Source organism: Sander lucioperca, chromosome 16 (assembly GCF_008315115.2).
Source record: "Sander lucioperca isolate FBNREF2018 chromosome 16, SLUC_FBN_1.2, whole genome shotgun sequence".
Classification (NCBI taxonomy): domain Eukaryota; kingdom Metazoa; phylum Chordata; class Actinopteri; order Perciformes; family Percidae; genus Sander; species Sander lucioperca.
Genome location: NC_050188.1, coordinates 23311184 through 23331221, shown reverse-complemented (window position 1 = coordinate 23331221; position 20038 = coordinate 23311184). Strand labels below are relative to the sequence as shown.

The following is a 20038-nucleotide window of genomic DNA, read 5'->3' as shown; positions in this document are numbered from 1 at the left end:
TTTCTGGGTGTTGTTCTTGACCATAAACTCTGCTGGAAGCCACACATTAAAAATATTTGCATGAAGATGGCCAGGAGTATTGGTATATTGAGCAAAACTAGATACATGTTGAACCAAAATACTTTACATACTCTGTACTGCACACTAATTTTACCATATATGTTATATTGTGTGGAGTTTGGGAAATACCTACAAAAGCAACTTACAAAAAATGTGCGCATTGCAAAAAAGAGCAATTAGGATAATGAATCACACCGGGTATTATGATCGTACCATCGTTTTTTTAATTCACATTTGCTGAAATTTATGGACATTGTTACATTCAAAACTGCGCAATTTATGTTTAAAGTTAAAGAAAATAATTTACCTTGTAACATACGCGCAATGTTTAATGAAAGAGACGGGGGATATCACCTGAAAGGACATTGTATGTTCAAGCAACCTCTTGTGCAAACTACTGTTAAAAGCATGTGTTTGAGTTTGTGGGGTGACTTTATGAAATTGACTGAACAATGACATCAAACAGAGCCATAATATCATTCAGTTCAAAAATAGATTAAAGAAATCATTAAATAGACCAAAACACAGGAATGGAATTGGAATTTAAAGGTATTATTGTTCTTGTTGTATTGTTGTTAGTTATTGTAAGACTGAACGATTGTATGCTGTATTTGCATATCTATTTACTTTGTAATAATATGATTTTGTGAAAAAAGGGGCAGGACCAAATAAGTTATTTGCTTCCGCCTGCTCCTTCTCGAACTAATCCTTTTATATTTGTATTTCTTTTTCTTTTTGTTGTTGTTAATTCCTGATTGTTTGTGTTTTTTTATGGTTTTAAAAAAATTGTGTTTTGTCTTGCATCATTGCTGATTGTTCGAGATAAATAAATAAAATGAAATATTTTACTCTGATTCTGTCAAGGTCGTGTTTGAATGATTGTCAACAACAAACTTTTATTCACCGTAATTACAGGACAACTCAGTCATTTAGTAAACTGGGGAGCCATCTCCAAACCCTCTGATTCTAAGAAGAGTTTACCTCCTAAAAGATGAAGTCAGCAGAGTTTTTAAATGAGAAATGAGCTCTGTTGTAAACAAGTGTTGCTGCGTTCCTTATCGCATACTTTTTCTTCAGGACATTAAACTCTGTGATAACATCCCAGCTTGAACTTTGAGCCTCTTGCTCAGATATGCTGCACAGACGATTGTGGGTCAGAAAAGCACGCTGGCTTGCATACTGCAAAATGCAACCGGGTGCATCAGGACACATTTTAGGCATTCTGAATTTGACATTATATGTATTGGGATGGACTATATCTTTCCCTGTCATACTAATGGTAGTATGGGCATTGCAACACACCCAGTATCTCTCTCAAAGCGCTCCTCTTCCAGGAATGAACAAAGCTTGATAACCCCTCCCTCCTCTTCCTCCTCTCAAACACAATGAGCTCCACTCTGTGCACATATTTCCTTGTTCCCTCCCCTTCAGAGCTACAGTTTGCAGATGGGTGTAACCAACATGCTGGGGGAAGTACAACAGCGTATCACATGTTGTTACATCAGAGCTCAGACTAGTTTCACTTCTCAGGAAGTGAGACTCAGTCAGACAGTCGTTGTCACTGAGCGAGAGGTGAAATGGCGCAGAAAGGAGTTCAGCTGGACTGGGAAACCTTCTCTTGTTCCATCTGTCTGGATCTACTGAAGGATCCGGTGACTATTAACTGTGGACACAGCTACTGCATGAACTGTATTAAAGGCTTCTGGGATGAAGGGGATGAGAAGGAAATGTACAGCTGCCCTCAGTGCAGGCAGAGCTTCACACCGAGGCCTGTACTGGTGAAAAACACCATGTTAGCAGCTTTAGTGGAGGAGCTGAAGAAGACTGGACTCCAAGCTGCTCCTGCTGATCACTGCTATGCTGGAGCTGAAGATGTGGCCTGTGATGTCTGCACCGGGAGAAAACTCAAAGCCATCAAGTCCTGTCTGCAATGTCTGGCTTCTTTCTGTGAGAAACACCTTCAGTTTCATTACGAATCAGCTCCATACAAGAAACACAAGCTGGTGGAGCCGTCCAAGAAGCTCCAGGAGAACGTCTGCTCTCGTCATGATGAGGTAATGAAGATTTTCTGCCGTACTGATCAGAAGCTTATCTGTTCTCTCTGCTCCGTGGATGAACATAAAGGCCACGACAAAGTCTCAGCTGCAGCAGAGAGAGCTGAGAGGCAGAGAGAGCTCGAGGGGAGTCGACAGACCATCCAGCAGAGAATCCAGGACAGAGAGAAAGATGTGAAGCTGCTTCAACAGCAGGCGGAGGCCATCGATCGCTCTGCTGATAAAGCAGTGGAGGACAGCGAGAAGATCTTCACCGAGCTGATCCGTCTCCTGGAGAAAAGAAGCTCTGATGTGAAGCAGCAGGTCAGATCTCAGCAGAAAAGTGAAGTGAGTCGAGTCAAAGAGCTTCAGGAGGAGCTGGAGCAGGAGATCACTGAGCTGAAGAGGAAAGACGCTGAGCTGAAGAAGCTCTCACACACAGAGGATCACAACCAGTTTCTACACAACTACCCCTCACTGTCACCACTCAGCCAATCAACATCCAGCATCCGTATCCGTCCTCTGAGCTGCTTTGAGGACGTGACGGCGGCCGTGTCAGAAGTCAGAGATAAACTACAGGACGTCCTGAGAGAGGAGTGGACAAACGTCTCACTGACAGGGACTGAAGTGGACGTTTTACTGCCACAACCAGAGCCCAAGACCAGAGCTGGATTCTTAAAATATTCACGTGAAATCACACTGGATCCAAACACAGCAAACACACTGCTGTTATTATCTGAGGGGAACAGGAAAGCAACATTCATGTGGGAACAACAGTCTTATTCTAGTCACCCAGACAGATTCACTGACTGGTGTCAGGTCCTGAGTAGAGAGAGTCTGACTGGACGTTGTTACTGGGAGGTGGAGAGGAGAGGAGGAGTTTATGTAGCAGTCGCATACAAGAATATCAGCAGAGCAGGGGGGTCGATTGAATGTGAATTTGGACAAAATGATAAATCTTGGGCGTTAGATTGTGACAACAACAAATATACATTTTGGTACAACAAAGTCCAAACTCGTGTCTCAGGTCCTGAGTCCTCCAGAGTAGGAGTGTACCTGGATCACAGTGCAGGTATTCTGTCCTTCTACAGCATCTCTGAAACCATGACTCTCCTCCACAGAGTCCAGACCACATTCACTCAGCCGCTCTATGCTGGACTAACGGTTTATTATTATGGTTTTGAAAACTCTGCTGAGTTGTGTAAACTGAAATAGACAGAAGTCATTTAAGGGTTAAATTCTGTCATTTTGAGTCATTTTTTATTAGAAAAAGGAAAACTTCTCTAAATTGCAGCTTGTTAAATGTGAATATTTTCTGGTTCCTTCACTCCTCGAGGCTTTTTTCTGCATTTTGATGCTTTTTTAAAAACACTTTTGATGCATTCAAGGCTTTTGTTGATGATTTTTGATACATTTTACAGTGTTTTTTATTTAAAGCTTTATGATGCTCGCTTGACAGACACACACACACACACACACACACACACACACACACACTAAACTGAAATAGTCAGAAGTCATTTAAGGGTTAAATTCTGTGTTTTAACTCTTCAACTTATTTAGTCTCCATGTTTGTTGCTGAGAGCTGATTGTTGTGACGTTCTATTTTTTCGACGTTTTTCATGTGTTTACATGTTTTTTTCTGTTTTTGTTGGATTATCTTATTTATTTTTTTGCTTTCATTAAAGTTTTGTCACTTTCTTTGACATTTATTTGCTTTTCTAAACGTTTGTGTTTTTAGCGTGTTCATCAACGCGTGACACGTTTACTAAACCCAACCCGTCAAAATGCGTACAGACAACACGCCACTTGTCTTAAGAAAGTGGGCGTGTCTGTTTACGTGAAGTCATGATGTCATGTTGGTAGTTTCTCTTCCACTGCATGGCTCTGAAGAGAGAGAGCACCAGACCTCCTTTATCCTGCACACTTTCTTCTCTTTGTGGACATTTTGAAAAGAAATCTAGATTTACATTTATTTGTTTTGGCGGACCAAAATGTTGTTATCATAATCATAATCAATAAGTCATTCTTCTCTTGTACATAGCTGAGATTCTGGTTCTGTGTGGATGAAGTGAATGTGTTGATGAAATCATTGAACAAGAGTCTTTGAACAGACTTTACTGATGGGATGTGTGAACAAACTGCAGCTTTACGTGATGAATAAACTAACATCAACAAAGTCTTTTCTTCCTGTCTTCATTCCAGGGTTTCATACAAAGCTGACGGAGAAAATGTGAAACTGATATGAGAGTAGAACTGAGGAACTTTTCCTCTTTGGTAATGGCAGAGGAGATTTGGTAAATATTTCATCGGCGCAACCCACATACTCAGCACTGCTGCTCATCCCACAAATACATGTTCCTTACATATGGGGCACCATTTGAAAGGGAACTAAACAGGCTTTCAACGCTATAAGACTTATTTACAAAAAGCATTGTTACCACAGAGAAATAATCTACCAAACACAAATGTTCTTACTTTTTGTGCTAAGTTTAGATATTTACATGGAAACTATCATGTTTTTGCCAAATGATTTACAGATGTTTAGTCATTCTATTATCTGAAATTTCTTGAATTGTAGTGCAAATAGCTCCGGTAAATGAGACACACACAGACAGACAGACACACACACACATGGACATACGGACACACACAGCAGAGGTAGTACACGGTTCTCTGTAAAAGGGGACTGTGTGAAACCATTTAGACGGACCACCTTTGGACAAAACATATTGTCAATAATAGGAGGTTAACTCTGGAATATCTTGTCCCTCCCAATAAGAGAGTGTCCTACATTCAACTCCTTTAAAACTCACTTCAAACAGCGATGCATCACTTTTAACTATCACACATTTCATCACCCATACACTTTATACTGCACTCACTGTAACAGTGAAACGTGGATGAATAATGTCTTTGTCATAATTTATTTTTGCTTTGTTTGTTTGTTTGGTCAATGTACATGTCACCATTATGTGTACCTTTAAATTTTGTGTACCTTTAACAAGTTTCAATGTTTCTGTCTCCCTGCAGCATGGCTGCATTTACTCGTTAATTTAACATTCATCAATCCTACCTTGTAACTGTTACCTTCATGTAACTGGTATTATTGGCCAGAGATTTGTTGAAGGTTTGGCTGAATTTTGGAGAATTTTGAATGCGCTTTGCTGAATATATTAAACGTTTAAATAAAAAAGCTGAATTGTGAGTTTGTGTCACTGAGTTGTTAAAAGTTAATACTGCTTAGAAGTGAAAAGAAAACAAGCAAATCAGAGAAAACGGAATTTGAAAAACAATAAAACAGATTTCATAGGGCCCTACTGACGTTAACGTGACAGCGTTGTTTGAGCTGTTTTTCTCTCCTAGGATTGTGTGAGCTAGGATTTAGTTCCACTCAGGTGCAGGGCTGGACTGGCCATCTGGCATACCGGGCATTTTCCCGGTGGGCCGACGCACTTTTGGGCCGAATCGCCGATATAAATAGGCCTTTTTTTTATTGTTTTATTTTTTTTTGGCCGCGCCGGCCCATAAGGAACGCACAGCGGCCCATTGGTTAATTTTCTTTATTGGCACTGGCCTGACCCAATCAAATCCAGGAACCCCCTCCCATTCCGGTCCGCAAATTTACGAATCCCACTATGGCCACGCCTCCCGGCCCTGAGACACGAGCTGTGATAGTTATGCTGGAAGTTTAGCATCCACGTTAAAATGGACAAACGACCACCAAAGCGCAAGGGAGGTGCAGAGAAATTATGGGAGAGAAAGATTAAGAATCTACAGGCGGATTCCTCAAAATGTTTGGGGCTGTAGTAGCTGCTTCAACATCAGCATTACCTGAAGTAGAGGAAGGAGGAGAGGTGGCTGGCTATACAGAGAAGCAGAAACAACATCATGACAGGGAAGAAGCCGAGGAGGAGGAGAGTGACCATGACAGGGCCATGGGAGCGAGTGAGGAAAAGATGGAAGAGAGAGTAGATGATGACGTGGTAAGGAGTAGGCAAATTAACAGGGACTCTCAGAAAGGGAGGGTGTGTGTGTGTGTGCGTGTGTGTGCGCATCACGTCATAACGACAACAAGCAGTTAAAGTTAGTGGCTGTCAGGTAACCTAACTGCTTAAGCTTACATTGAAAATGCTAGCGGTTGGCCTGTTGGGTAGCTGACAGTCTGTGTGATCTATAAAATCAGTGTTGATACAAGCATCAGTGTTCCTTGAATTGCTTAATTAGCTTCTCTTGTATTGGTGCTCTTCTCCAGGGCATATACATCTCAGTTTTATTGTAGCTTCTGGGAAGGGTTATGGTTATTGTATTTAGCAGACACTTTGTACAATAGTTAAAATTAACAGTAAACTGTTTTTAAAGTTGCTAAGCCAATATTCAGCAAATTAGTAATAATACCAATGATGGCAATACAATATCAAATATCAATAATAAAAAATAATAAAAATACCATAAATATACAAATCATGACTCTAAGAATGAATTAATTATTTAAGGGTAAGATCAACAGATAAGTCTTGAGACCCCTCTTGAAGGATCCAAAACGATCACATGAACGCAAAACACTAGGCAACTCATATCATAGAATGCACGAATATTTTAAGGACTGTCTGTAGGGAATGTGTCTGACCAATCACGGGGGGTGTGGACCACCTGGGCCAAAAATGCCAGGGCCAATTTGTTGTCCCAGTCCAGCCCTGCTCAGGTGTTTGAGAGAGATAAGAACCAGTTAAAGTTAAGGTCCCTTTATATTTTACTCTGATTCTGTCAAGGGCTGTGTTTGAATTAATGTCAACAATATAAACTTTTATTCAACTTAATGAAGAGATATTTCTATTATTTTAGACATGTATTTTACCTAAAGGTGTCCTATTATTCAAGTAATAGTATAAGTGCCTCTCTGTGTGTATGTGCTCGTTGCAAAAGAAGCCGTGTGCAGTCAATTGAGGAAGTGGTTCAAGGAACGTCCCTGATGCACAGAAAGTTAAGCTGAAGTCATGAAATTGGTTTACGCCTTCATGGCTTAAAGGTGCAGATAAGCAGGAACACAGGTAAGGTCACGAAAAGGGGAAGAGGAAGAAAGAGACAGGAGTGGTCTGTCTTAACCCTAGCTGGAGTGGAAACAGACATCGGCCTGACTGGGGGCATGGAGACCCCCATACACGCACACCCACATCCTGGCGGACGGAGCAGGAGGACGGCCCAGAGAGAATAAAGGATTTGGACTTTTGTGAAACATTGCTCATAACTTGGTGGACACGAGGAGTCACAGTTACGGCCCACATGTATAGGCCTGCAGGTGTATTTGTATATTTTAAAATGCTGTTACTAAAGAAGTGTTAACTGTATTCTCGTCTGAGTAATTTATTAAAGCCTACTAGTTAAGTGATCATCGAACGAATACGCTTTAGAGGGATAGTTTAGAGTGTAAGACAATTGGAATCAGAATCTGGGGTCTGAGGTTTTCAGATCTTAATTTATCCTTCTTCATTAATTACAGGACAACTCAGTCATTTAGTAAACTGGGGAGCCGTCTCCAAACCCTCTGATTCTAAGAAGAGTTTACCTCCTAAAAGATGAAGTCAGCAGAGTTTTTAAATGAGAAATGAGCTCTGTTGTAAACAAGTGTTGCTGCGTTCCTTATTGCATACTTTTTCTCTTTTACTTTCAGTACAAACTGCACCTGCTCTTACAAAGTACGTACTGTTGCCTGCAGTACAGTCTGCAGACAGTCGGGACATTAAACTCTGTGATAACATCCCAGCTTGAACTTTGAGCCTCTTGCTCAGATATGCTGCACAGAGGATTGTGGGTCAGAAAAGCACGCTGGCTTGCATACTGCAAAATGCAACCGGGTGCATCAGGACACATTTTAGGCATTCTGCATTTGACATTTTATGTACTGGGATATACGTATAAGTATTAGGATATACTATATCTTTCCCTGTCATACTAATGGTAGTATGGGCATTGCAAGACACCCAGTATCTCTCTCAAAGCGCTCCTCTTCCAGGAATGAAGCAGAACTTGATAACCCATCCCTCCTGTTCTTGCTCTCAAACACAGCCAGCTCCACTCTGTGCACATATTTCCTTGTTCCCTCCCCTTCAGAGCTACAGGTTGCAGATGGGTGTAACCAACATGCTGGGGGAAGTACAACAGCGTATCACATGCTGTTGTTACATCAGAGCTCAGACTAGACTCAGACAGTCAGACAGTCGTCACTGAGCGAGAGGTGAAATGGAGCAGAAAGGAGTTCAGCTGGACCGGGAAACCTTCTCTTGTTCCATTTGTCTGGATCTACTGAAGGATCCGGTGACTATTAACTGTGGACACAGCTACTGCATGAACTGTATTAAAGGCTTCTGGGATGAAGGGGATGAGAAGGAAATGTACAGCTGCCCTCAGTGCAGGCAGAGCTTCACACCGAGGCCTGTACTGGTGAAAAGCACCATGTTAGCAGCTTTAGTGGAGGAGCTGAAGAAGACTGGACTCCAAGCTGCTCCTGCTGATCACTGCTATGCTGGAGCTGAAGATGTGGCCTGTGATTTCTGCACCGGGAGAAAACTCAAAGCCATCAAGTCCTGTCTGCAATGTCTGATCTCTTATTGTGAGAAACACCTTCAGCCTCATGTTGAATCCCCTGCTTTCGAGAAACACAAGCTGGTGGAGCCGTCCAAGAAGCTCCAGGAGAACGTCTGCTCTCGTCATGATGAGGTAATGAAGCTTTTCTGCCGTACTGATCAGCAGCTTATCTGTTCTCTCTGCTCTGTGGATGAACATAAAGGCCACGACACAGTCTCAGCTGCAGCAGAGAGAGCTGAGAGGCAGAGAGAGCTCGAGGGGAGTCGACAGACCATCCAGCAGAGAATCCAGGACAGAGAGAAAGATGTGAAGCTGCTTCAACAGCAGGCGGAGGCCATCGATCGCTCTGCCGATAAAGCAGTGGAGGACAGCGAGAAGATCTTCACCGAGCTGATCCGTCTCTTGGAGAAAAGAAGCTCTGATGTGAAGCAGCAGGTCAGATCTCAGCAGAAAAGAGAAGCGAGTCGAGTCAAAGAGCTTCAGGAGGAGCTGGAGCAGGAGATCACTGAGCTGAAGAGGAAAGACGTTGAGCTGAAGAAGCTCTCACACACAGAGGATCACAACCAGTTTCTACACAACTACCCCTCACTGTCACCACTCAGCCAATCCAGCATCCATATCCGTCCTCTGAGCTGCTTTGAGGACGTGACGGCGGCCGTGACAGAAGTCAGAGATAAACTACAGGACGTCCTGAGAGAGGAGTGGACAACCGTCTCACTGACAGGGACTGAAGTGGACGTTTTACTGCCACAACCAGAGCCCAAGACCAGAGCTGGATTCTTAAAATATTCACGTGAAATCACACTGGATCCAAACACAGCACACACATGGCTGTTATTATCTGAGGGGAACAGGAAAGCAACATTCATGAGACAACAACAGTCTTATTCTAGTCACCCAGACAGATTCACTGACTGGTTTCAGGTCCTGAGTAGAGAGAGTCTGACTGGACGTTGTTACTGGGAGGTGGAGAGGAGAGGATTAGTTTCTGTAGCAGTCACATACAAGAATATCAGCAGAGCAGGGAGGTCGGTTGAATGTGGATTTGGACGAGATGACAAATCTTGGGCGTTAGATTGTGACAACAACAAATATACATTTTGGTCCAACAAAGTCCAAACTCCCGTCTCAGGTCCTAAGTCCTCCAGAGTAGGAGTGTACCTGGATCACAGTGCAGGTATTCTGTCCTTCTACAGCGTCTCTGAAACCATGACTCTCCTCCACAGAGTCCAGACCACATTCACTCAGCCGCTCTATGCTGGACTTTATGTTTATGGTTATGGAAACTCTGCTGAGTTGCGTAAACTGAAATAGACAGAAGTCATTTAAGAGTCAAATTCTGTTTTAACTCTTCTACTTATTTAGTCTCCATTTTTGTTGCTGAGAACTGATTGTTGCGACATTCTATTTCACGACATTCATTTGCTTTTCTAAACATTTTTGTAAATTAGTTTGACATCTTTATTTGCTTGTATTGGCATTTCAGAAGTGATGAGATGATTTAGTTTGTTGATGAAAACCATTCGGGGAGCCCCAGAAGCTCTCAATGTGCTCAGTTGAGATCTGTTATTTTATCTTTGATTGTTGAAACAAGGACGATATGTTAAAAAAAGATCTTTACCGAGATGATCTGTAGATATAGCTGTTGTTTGTTATTCATGTATTTCTTCACGTTATGTATCTGCGGGACAGGAAGATGTCTGTTAAATAGCAGTGTCTTAATAGTGTATATAAGGGTGTTTAAGTTGTATGTTAAAATAGTCAAGTTGAAGAAAATCTTTCAAGGTGGCAGAAACGCTTCAGGACATCGTATTTCTGTATATATCTGATATGTTTGGCATTTTATCTCATATATTTGGTTTCCCCTATCGAGAAATAAATACTTTTAAATCCAACAACATTGTTCTTGTGACTTGACAATACCTCTGAAGTGACTTGTAAGACCTCCTGCAGATACTAGGCAATAGCATGCGCAAAGTTTTTCCAAATGTGCAATCAGGCTTGAACTGTGTGGGACCCTCGTTGCAAAGCTAAAGAGTTGATTGGTGGGCATTTAAATATTCAAACGCGAACAACTGGAAAACTTGCTTGTAAATTCTAATATTGATTTTTTTGGACTGACAGACTTGGTTAACTCGTTCCTCACACACAAGACTCTACGCCATACAGTTTATTAGCTGTGAAAGAGGGCGTGGCTTAAGCATAGGGGGCGGGCCAAACGATCACCAATGAAGAAGGAACTCTCTGCTGAGTTCAATGAGACCTCACACAAGACTACCTTAGATGGATCAGCATTCATGAAAGGGGGCGTGGCTTAAGCATAGGGGGCGGGCCAAACCATCACCAATGAAGAAGCAACTCTCTGCTGAGTTCAATGACACCTCACACAAGACTCTACCTTAAACGGTACAAATGTTATATTTATGTGGTTATATTATAGGGGCCGGCTCATTATCACATGTAGACCACACATTCTAAGTTTCATGTAAATCGGATGATGTTTGTCATATAAGGCGCATTTCCTGTTGCCAGCGGGGGGCGCTATGACCAAAAGTCAAATATGGCCTGTAGGTGTCCTCAGGCCTGGACCCTTGTCAATCGTGAGAATTTTCGTGCAGATACGACAACGTACACTCAAGTTACAACAATTTATTTGTTCATCGCTCAACACTCAAAATGGCCGCCACGCCACGCCCACACCGTCAGACGAAAAGTTTTTCTTTTAATAACTTTTCATCTTTAAGGTGTTGGGATGATAGAGACCAAGTTTGAAGTACATCGGATGAAATCTCTAGGAGGAGTTCGTTAAAGTATAGCACCTTGACTTTTAGGCCTACTTCCTGTTGCCACTAGGGGGCGCTATGACTTTAAGTAAATATCGGCCTTTATTTGTCCTCAGGGTTGGACTCTTATGAATCCTGAAAAGTTTCGAGCCAATCGGACAATGTACACTCGAGTTACACCCACTTCCTGTTTTGGTGGCGAAACGCACAAAATGGCCGCCCCGCCACGGCCACGCCCTATGACGAAAAGTTTTTCTTTTAACAACTTTTCATCTTTAATGTCTTAAGATGGTACAGACCGAATTTGAAGTTGATCGGATGAAATCTCTAGGAGGAGTTCGTTAAAGTACGACATGTGGAAATGGCCAAAATCGCACTAATTTCGAACTTTGAAATCAAAACGGTGGACTTCCTGTTGGGCTTAGGGTATGGCTTCAATGACGTTTTTTGTACATCTTGACATGATACATATGTGTACCAAGTTTCGTGAGTCTACGTTAAACGCACTGCAGGGGCTCATTTTTTTTAACATTGTAGGGGGCGCTAGCGAGCCATTTTTGCGCGCCTATTCCCGAAACCCTTAAAATACGTAAAATTTCACTAGACTTGATGCGACTGCCAAATTTGGTGAGTTTTTGAATATGTTAAGCCCCTCAAAAAGCCAATTCATTTGCCGGGAAAATAATTCCTTCAGTTTCAATAGGGCCTTCGCCGCTGTCGGCGCTCGGGCCCTAAAAAGGTGAAAAAATATAAACAAGATTTTTGATCATTATTGGTGCTTATTTCTTAGAACTTAATCAGAACAGGTGAAAGTGCTTGAAATGTAACAATTTTGTAACTTTTTGTGGGAATAGCAGGTGCAGAAACACAACATAGTTTCATAGCACCTACAATTAAATACACTCGGGTCCAGTAGACCTGAACACCTCATATGTAATAGTTATGTGTAGGGGGGTGTACCGAGCCAAGGCCAATGAGTTTGAGTTAGAAGAAATAATAAATAGCATAATTTGTCTTTTAGCAAATATTGAAAACGGGTCCCATAGACCCGAACAACACACGAGGGTTAAATGCAAACCAATTGAATGACATAGGGAATCTGATATTGAATGTGTTGGTGTCAACATTTCACTTTCAGCTGAAATGGCATTCACTTTAATCTGTCTATATCGAAAACCCTCAGCAAAGCTTGAGTTCTATGATCAGTTAAAAACCTCCTTCATAGTTTGGATTTTAACAAAGAGGTCATATTGACGCGGGACTTTAATGTCAATTGGAGTGATAAGGGTGGAAGAAAAAAGCTTAAAAACATTACAGACTATTTTAATCTTACACAGTTAATTGAACAACCCACAAGAATAACTAATCGGTCAGAAACTAAAATAGATGTATTGTTCACAAATTAACCAGAAAGAATTACTAAGACCTTTAATCTAATGACAGGGCTGTCAGATCACAATATCATTCTCTTTGCCAGGAAGCTTAAAAAAAACATTGTTTTCATTCCTCAGTCACACCCATATGTAAATATGAATCAGTCTAAACTAGTCAACAGGAAAACCTTGGGGTAGCACTGAGAGAGATTGAATGGGATGGGGTCCTCTCCACAGGAGACCTGGAGAGTGACTGTGACCAATTCACCTCAACAATTAAGAAAGTTACGGGGCCCTACCTCAGAAAGCAGAGCCAAAAGAAAAGCAGGGACACGTTGCCCTGGCTTAATGAAGAGTGTAGGAAACTTATGAAGGAAAGAGATCAATTATTGAAACAATCTTTAAAACCAGGTCTTTCAACAGACTGACAAAAATTTACCTCATTAAGAAAAAGTCTTAAAAAGGCTAAGACAAGCTAAAGCTAAGTTCTTCATTGATACTATTGAAGAGGCAAGAGGAAATGGGAAGAAGATATGGCAAACCATCAACAAGCTGATCAGTAGAAAACAGAATCATAACAATAAAAAAGTAGAGAAAGAGACATCATGGCTTTCAAACGAGCAAAGTAGCAGTTGGTCAAGGCCACACCCCCACCCTCCACCTTGCCCCCCCCCCTCTCTCCTCCTCAATAGCATTTAAAGCTACAGACACAGAAATTGCACGTCCTAAGGAAAGTTCATTGTGGGACTGGCTCTAGTGGCTGTAATTCTGCACCAAGGCTGAATTTCGGGAAAGAGACTTCAGATACAGTATTAGGGGACCACTAAGGCCTATATAAAGAGACTTCAGATACAGTATTAGGGGACCACTAAGGCCTATATAAAAGAGACTACAGATACAGTATTAGGGGACCACTAAGGTCTATATAAAAGAGACTACAGATACAGTATTAGGGGACCACTAAGGTCTATATAAAAGAGACTTCAGAGACAGTATTAGGGGACCACTAAGGTCTATATAAAGAGACTTCAGATACAGTATTAGGGGACCACTAAGGTCTATATAAAAGAGACTTCAGAGACAGTATTAGGGGACCACTAAGGTCTATATAAAAGCATCCAAAGAGCACCATGTCATGGGACCTTTAAAAAGGCACAAAGATACCCTTATACAGCCTATTACATACTTGATTAATCAGTCCTTAAGACAATCCATTGTGCCATCAGCATGGAGGTTGACCCTGGTCACAACCATTTTTAAATCAGGTGAAAGATCAGATATGGAAAATTATCGGCCAATCAGTATTTTGCCTGTTGTTTCTAAAATAGCCGAAAAATGGGTGGCTAAATTATTGATTCAACATCTCGATAAAAGCAATAATTCACTCCACCCTATGCAATTTGGATTTAGGACCCATCACTCAACAGAAACAGCCAACTGTTCGTTTTTGGAAAAGGTTAAAGGATACCTAGATAAGAGTTATGTTGGTGCTGTCTTCCTGGACCTAAAGCGAGCTTTTGATACTGTTAATCACAAAGTTCTTTTATCTAAATTAACATATTTTAATTTCTCTGAGCAAAGTCCTCACTCTGTGAATGTCCAGTAGGGGTCCCCCAAGGCTCCATACTTGGTCCAATCCTGTTTACACTGTATATAAATGATCTGCCAGGGGCATGTAAAAATGTTGATGTCCAGATGTATCCAGATGATGCTGTAATCTTTACACATGCTAAGAACTACCAAGAGATAGCATCCACACTTACATCTCCAATGGCTCACATTGATGACCGGCTCACTAAGTCATGTCTCTACCTAAACACACGAAAAACAATTTGTATGGCGTTTACCAAACTAACCATGAAGGTGTCACATTCTAATGTGTTCCTTAGAGGACACAAGCTTGATATTGTTAATTAACTCAAGTATCTAGGAGTCATATATGACTCCACCCTAACATTTAAAAGTCATGTAAAAAAGGTGGCAATTAAAGTTAAATTCAATTTGCTGAATTTTAAACAAGTTAAGCCATTTCTTGACACCAAATCAGCCAAATGTTCTTACATACTGTGATCTTTTCACATATTGAGTATTGTTTTACTAACTGGTCATTAACTAGCATAACTACTCTTAAAAGTATTGAATCTCTATTTAAGAAAGCAATAAAAACTTTTGATAAAAAGGAATTGTCATTTCACCATTGCGATATCTTAGAAAGACATACATTTTTAAGCTTTGACAATTTCATACATTTCAAGTATGACCGTTTGGTATATAAAGTGCTACATAATCTTGCCCCCCCCCACACACACACACACACACACACGCTGCATTGCTTTTTCCAAAGACTTGAAAGCGGAGGTAGTACACGGGCCTCTGTAAAAGTGGACTGTGTGAAACCATTCAGATGGACCACTTTTGGACAAAACATATTGTCAATAATAGGTTAACTCTGGAATATCTTGCCCCTCCCAATAAGAGAGTGTCCTACATTCAACTGCTTTAAAACTCACTTAAAAGTTTGTTTTGTCAATGTATATGTCACCATTATGTGTACCTTTTAATTTCTAGTGAATGAGTGCTGTATGACTGCTGGCTGTCTCTATGTTAGTCCTATGTCACCTGCCTAGGGACTGCAGATGAAAAGTAGTTATTTTTTACTAATTCTGGCATATTTACATGGTGATTTTATACAACAATGTTCATAAATATACATGGTCCCTATCAAATAAACCAATAAAATTAAAAATAAAATAAATGCTGCTATCGATACAGAACGCGTCACCGTGTCAAACGTTCACAGAAACAAATCAATCAAACTTTAGTACTGCAAAGCTGTGAGAAAATGAAGGAAAAGCTTATTTTAGTGGTGTCCACGTTCCCGGTCCTGTACAATCTGACCTTAGATTTGGTTGTTGACAGGACGTTTAGTCATAATATTTCATATTTTATCATTCATACGTATATCTATGGGTCTATCCACAAAGTAAACAGAGGGGTCGTGCTTGAAGGTAGCACCAGAGAATTTCTGTTTACTTTTGCTAAGCAACCAGGAGTAGGCTAGACACGCCCAGGAACGCCCATCAAGCGAGTGTGTGTCGCTGTCTTTTGTAGCTAATGTGACTGTAGGGTGACTGATGACTGTTGTCTCTGCAGCCTGTGTGACTTGATGGGTAACTCCACTTCTCTTCACGTCTGGAAGATTTTGTAGCAATGTGTGCTGAAGCTGACATACCGCTTGAGAAAATGAAGAGGATAAGTCTGTTTCTTGTTAAACATTGCAAGCAGAGAGGCCCACTCCCAGAAAAACGCCAGTTTCTGGTTTTGTAGATGGAAAATACATTGTTCTGCTGACATGCAGGGGTCACTGATGATGATGGGTTAACTCTGTACTTTATGGCTGTAATATGTCATTGTGTTGGCTTTCTGTCAGGCACATATCATTGTTTCAATGTTTCTGTCTCCCTGCAGCATGGCTGCATTTAATCTTTAATTTAACATTCATCAATCCTACCTTGTAACTGTTACCTTCATGTAACTGGTATTTTTGGACAGTCATTTGTTGAAGGTTTGGCTGAATTTTGGAGAATTTTGAATGTGCTTTGCTGAATATATTAACAGTTTAAATAAAAAAGCTGAATTGTGAGTTTGTGTCACTGAGTTGTTAAAAGTTAATACTGTTTAGAAGTGAAACGAAAAATCAGAAAGGGCTAAACATAGCTAAGAACCAGTTAGAGTAAATGTTGCTTCATATTTTACTCTGATTCTGTCAAGGGCTGTGTTTGAATTATTGTCAACAATATAAACTTTTATTCAACTTAATTACAGGACAACTCAGTCATTTAGTAAACTGGGGAGCCGTCTCCAAACCCTCTGATTCTAAGAAGAGTTTACCTCCTAAAAGTCAACAGAGTTTTTAAATGAGAAATGAGCTCTGTTGTAAACAAGTGTTGCTGTGTTCCTTATCGCATACTTTTTCTTTTTTACTTTTAGTACAAACTACATCTGCTCTTACAAAGTACGTACTGTTGCCTGCAGTACAGTCTGCAGACAGTCGGGACATTAAACTCTGAGATAACATCTCAGCTTGAACTTTGAGCCTCTTGCTCAGATATGCTGCACAGAGGATTGTGGGTCAGAAAAGCACGCTGGCTTGCATACTGCAAAATGCAACTGGATGCATCTGGACACATTTTTGCCATTCTGCATTTGACATTATATGTATTACGATATACTATATATTTCCCTGTCATACTAATGGTAGTATGGGCATCGCAACACACTCAGTATCTCTCTCAAAGCGCTCCTCTTCCAGGAATGAACAAAGCTTGATAACTCCTCCCTCCTCTTCCTCCTCTCAACCACAGCCAGCTCCACTCTGTGCACATATTTCCTTGTTCCCTCCCCTTCAGAGCTACAGGTTGCAGATGGGTGTAACCAACATGCTGGGGGAAGTACAACAGTGTATCACATGCTGTTGTTACATCAGAGCTCAGACTAGTTTCACTTCTCAGGAAGTGAGACTCAGACAGTCGTTGTCACTGAGCGAGAGGTGAAATGGAGCAGAAAGGAGTTCAGCTGGACCGGGAAACCTTCTCTTGTTCCATCTGTCTGGATCTACTGAAGGATCCGGTGACTATTAACTGTGGACACAGCTACTGCATGAACTGTATTAAAGGCTTCTGGGATGAAGGGGATGAGAAGGAAATGTACAGCTGCCCTCAGTGCAGGCAGAGCTTCACACCGAGGCCTGTACTGGTGAAAAACACCATGTTAGCAGCTTTAGTGGAGGAGCTGAAGAAGACTGGACTCCAAGCTGCTCCTGCTGATCACTGCTATGCTGGAGCTGAAGATGTGGCCTGTGATTTCTGCACCGGGAGAAAACTCAAAGCCATCAAGTCCTGTCTGCAATGTCTGATCTCTTATTGTGAGAAACACCTTCAGCCTCATTTTGAATCCCCTGCTTTCGAGAAACACAAGCTGGTGGAGCCGTCCAAGAAGCTCCAGGAGAACGTCTGCTCTCGTCATGATGAGGTAATGAAGATTCAAGTCTCAGCTGCAGCAGAGAGAGCTGAGAGGCAGAAAAAGCTCGAGGGGAGTCGACAGACCATCCAGCAGAGAATCCAGGACAGAGAGAAAGATGTGAAGCTGCTTCAACAGCAGGCGGAGGCCATCGATCGCTCTGCTGATAAAGCAGTGGAGGACAGCGAGAAGATCTTCACCGAGATGATCCGTCTCCTGGAGAAAAGAAGCTCTGATGTGAAGCAGCAGGTCAGATCTCAGCAGAAAAGTGAAGTGAGTCGAGTCAAAGAGCTTCAGGAGGAGCTGGAGCAGGAGATCACTGAGCTGAAGAGGAAAGACGCTGAGCTGAAGAAGCTCTCACACACAGAGGATCACAACCAGTTTCTACACAACTACCCCTCACTGTCACCACTCAGCCAATCAACATCCAGCATCCATATCCGTCCTCTGAGCTGCTTCGAGGACGTGACGGCGGCCGTGTCAGAAGTCAGAGATAAACTACAGGACGTCCTGAGAGAGGAGTGGACAAACGTCTCACTGACAGGGACTGAAGTGGACGTTTTACTGCCACAACCAGAGCCCAAGACCAGAGCTGGATTCTTAAAATATTCACGTGAAATCACACTGGATCCAAACACAGCATACACAAGGCTGTTATTATCTGAGGGGAACAGGAAAGCAACAGTCATGACTCGACAACAGTCTTATCCTAGTCACCCAGACAGATTCAAAGACAGGGGTCAGGTCCTGAGTAGAGAGAGTCTGACTGGACGTTGTTACTGGGAGGTGGAGACGAGAGGAGGAATTTCTGTAGCAGTCGCATACAAGAATATCAAGAGAGCAGGGTGGTTGGATGAATGTGATTTTGGACGAAATGATAAATCTTGGGCATTAGATTTTGACTTCAAGAAATATACATTTTGGTCCAACGAAGTCCAAACTCGTGTCTCAGGTCCTGAGTCCTCCAGAGTAGGAGTGTACCTGGATCACAGTGCAGGTATTCTGTCCTTCTACAGCGTCTCTGAAACCATGACTCTCCTCCACAGAGTCCAGACCACATTCACTCAGCCGCTCTATGCTGGACTAACGGTTTATGCTTACGGAGACTCTGCTGAGTTGTGTAAACTGAAATAGTCAGAAGTCATTTAAGGGTTAAATTCTGTGTTTTAACTCTTCAACTTATTTAGTCTCCATGTTTGTTGCTGAGAGCTGATTGTTGTGACGTTCTATTTTTGACGTTTTTTATGCGTTTACACGTTTGTGTTGCTTTTATTCTGTTTTTTATGGCTTTTCTTATTTTTTGGTTTCTAGCAACATTTTGTGTCACTTTCATCGACATCTATGTGCTTTTCTAAACGTTTGTGTAAATTTGTTTGACGTATTTATTTGCTTGTATTGACGTTTTAGAAGTGATGAGATAATTTAGTTTGTTGATGAAAACCATTCGGGGAGCCCCAGAAGCTCTCAATGTGCTCAGTTGAGATCTGTTATTTTACCTTTGATTGTTGAAACAAGGACGATATGTTAAAAAAGATCTTTACCGAGATGATCTGTAGATATGAGCTGTTGTTTGTTATTCATGTATTTCTCCCCATTATGTATCTGCGGGACAGGAAGATATCTGTTAAATAGCGGTGTCTTGTAATCCCATGTGGGACGGGCCAAATGTTTGGCGTGACACAGAAATCAAATCAAACTAAAATTGTATTTAAAAAAATATTTCGTGTCCCGCATGTCACGTTTCCTAAACTCAACCGTCGCTTTCTTCTTTTCCTAAACCCAACCCGTCTGCTGTATACGGCGCTGAAAATGCGTACAGACAACACGCCACTTGTCTTAAGAAAGTGGGCGTGTCTGTTTACGTGAAGTCATGATGTCATGTTGGTAGTTTCTCTTCCACTGCATGGCTCTGAAGAGAGAGAGCACCAGACCTCCTTTATCCTGCACACTTTCTTCTCTTTGTGGACATTTTGTAAAGAAATCTAGATTTACATTTATTTGTTTTGGCGGACCAAAATGTTGTTATCATAATCAATAACTCATTCTTCTCTATATATAGTTTAGATATTTACATGGAAACTATCATGTTTTTGCCAAATGATTTACAGATGTTTAGTCATTCTATTATCTGAAATGTCCGGTAAATGGGACACAGACAGACAGACAGACAGACAGACAGACAGAC

At 41.5% G+C, this 20038-nt stretch overlaps 4 protein-coding genes across 5 annotated transcripts in view; 3 read left to right on the top strand and 1 right to left on the bottom strand.

Moving 5' to 3' along the window:
- Positions 1-20038, bottom strand: part of LOC116064683 (cortexin-3-like) — a 103857-nt gene that overhangs the window by 68284 nt on the left and 15535 nt on the right. The window lies entirely within an intron of this gene.
- On the top strand, positions 1307-19394 carry LOC118492934 (tripartite motif-containing protein 16-like). The gene is made up of 2 exons (XM_035992962.1): positions 1307-1603; positions 17350-19394. Exon 2 carries the CDS (start codon positions 17389-17391, stop codon positions 18985-18987), a length of 1599 nt encoding a protein of 532 aa, XP_035848855.1. The 5' UTR covers positions 1307-1603; positions 17350-17388; the 3' UTR covers positions 18988-19394.
- Positions 1546-4201, top strand: LOC116043243 (tripartite motif-containing protein 16-like). 2 transcript variants are annotated; one of them, XM_035992954.1, is made up of 2 exons: positions 1546-3325; positions 3620-4201. In XM_035992954.1, the coding sequence occupies exon 1, from the start codon at positions 1638-1640 to the stop codon at positions 3306-3308; it is 1671 nt and encodes a 556-aa protein (XP_035848847.1). In that variant the 5' UTR covers positions 1546-1637; the 3' UTR covers positions 3309-3325; positions 3620-4201. The 2 variants fall into 2 exon arrangements, with proteins under 2 accessions (XP_035848847.1, XP_031145662.2); XM_031289802.2 differs by having other exon boundaries at positions 1546-3330; positions 3628-4201.
- On the top strand, positions 8042-10513 carry LOC116043245 (tripartite motif-containing protein 16-like). Its single transcript, XM_031319858.2, has one exon. It carries the CDS (start codon positions 8334-8336, stop codon positions 9990-9992), a length of 1659 nt encoding a protein of 552 aa, XP_031175718.1. The 5' UTR covers positions 8042-8333; the 3' UTR covers positions 9993-10513.

Excerpts from the sequence above, each read along its gene's own strand:
- LOC116043243 (XM_035992954.1), top strand. The coding sequence starts at position 1,638 with ATGGCGCAGAAAGGAGTTCAGCTGGACTGGGAAACCTTCTCTTGTTCC.
- LOC116043245 (XM_031319858.2), top strand. The coding sequence starts at position 8,334 with ATGGAGCAGAAAGGAGTTCAGCTGGACCGGGAAACCTTCTCTTGTTCC.
- LOC118492934 (XM_035992962.1), top strand. The coding sequence starts at position 17,389 with ATGGAGCAGAAAGGAGTTCAGCTGGACCGGGAAACCTTCTCTTGTTCC.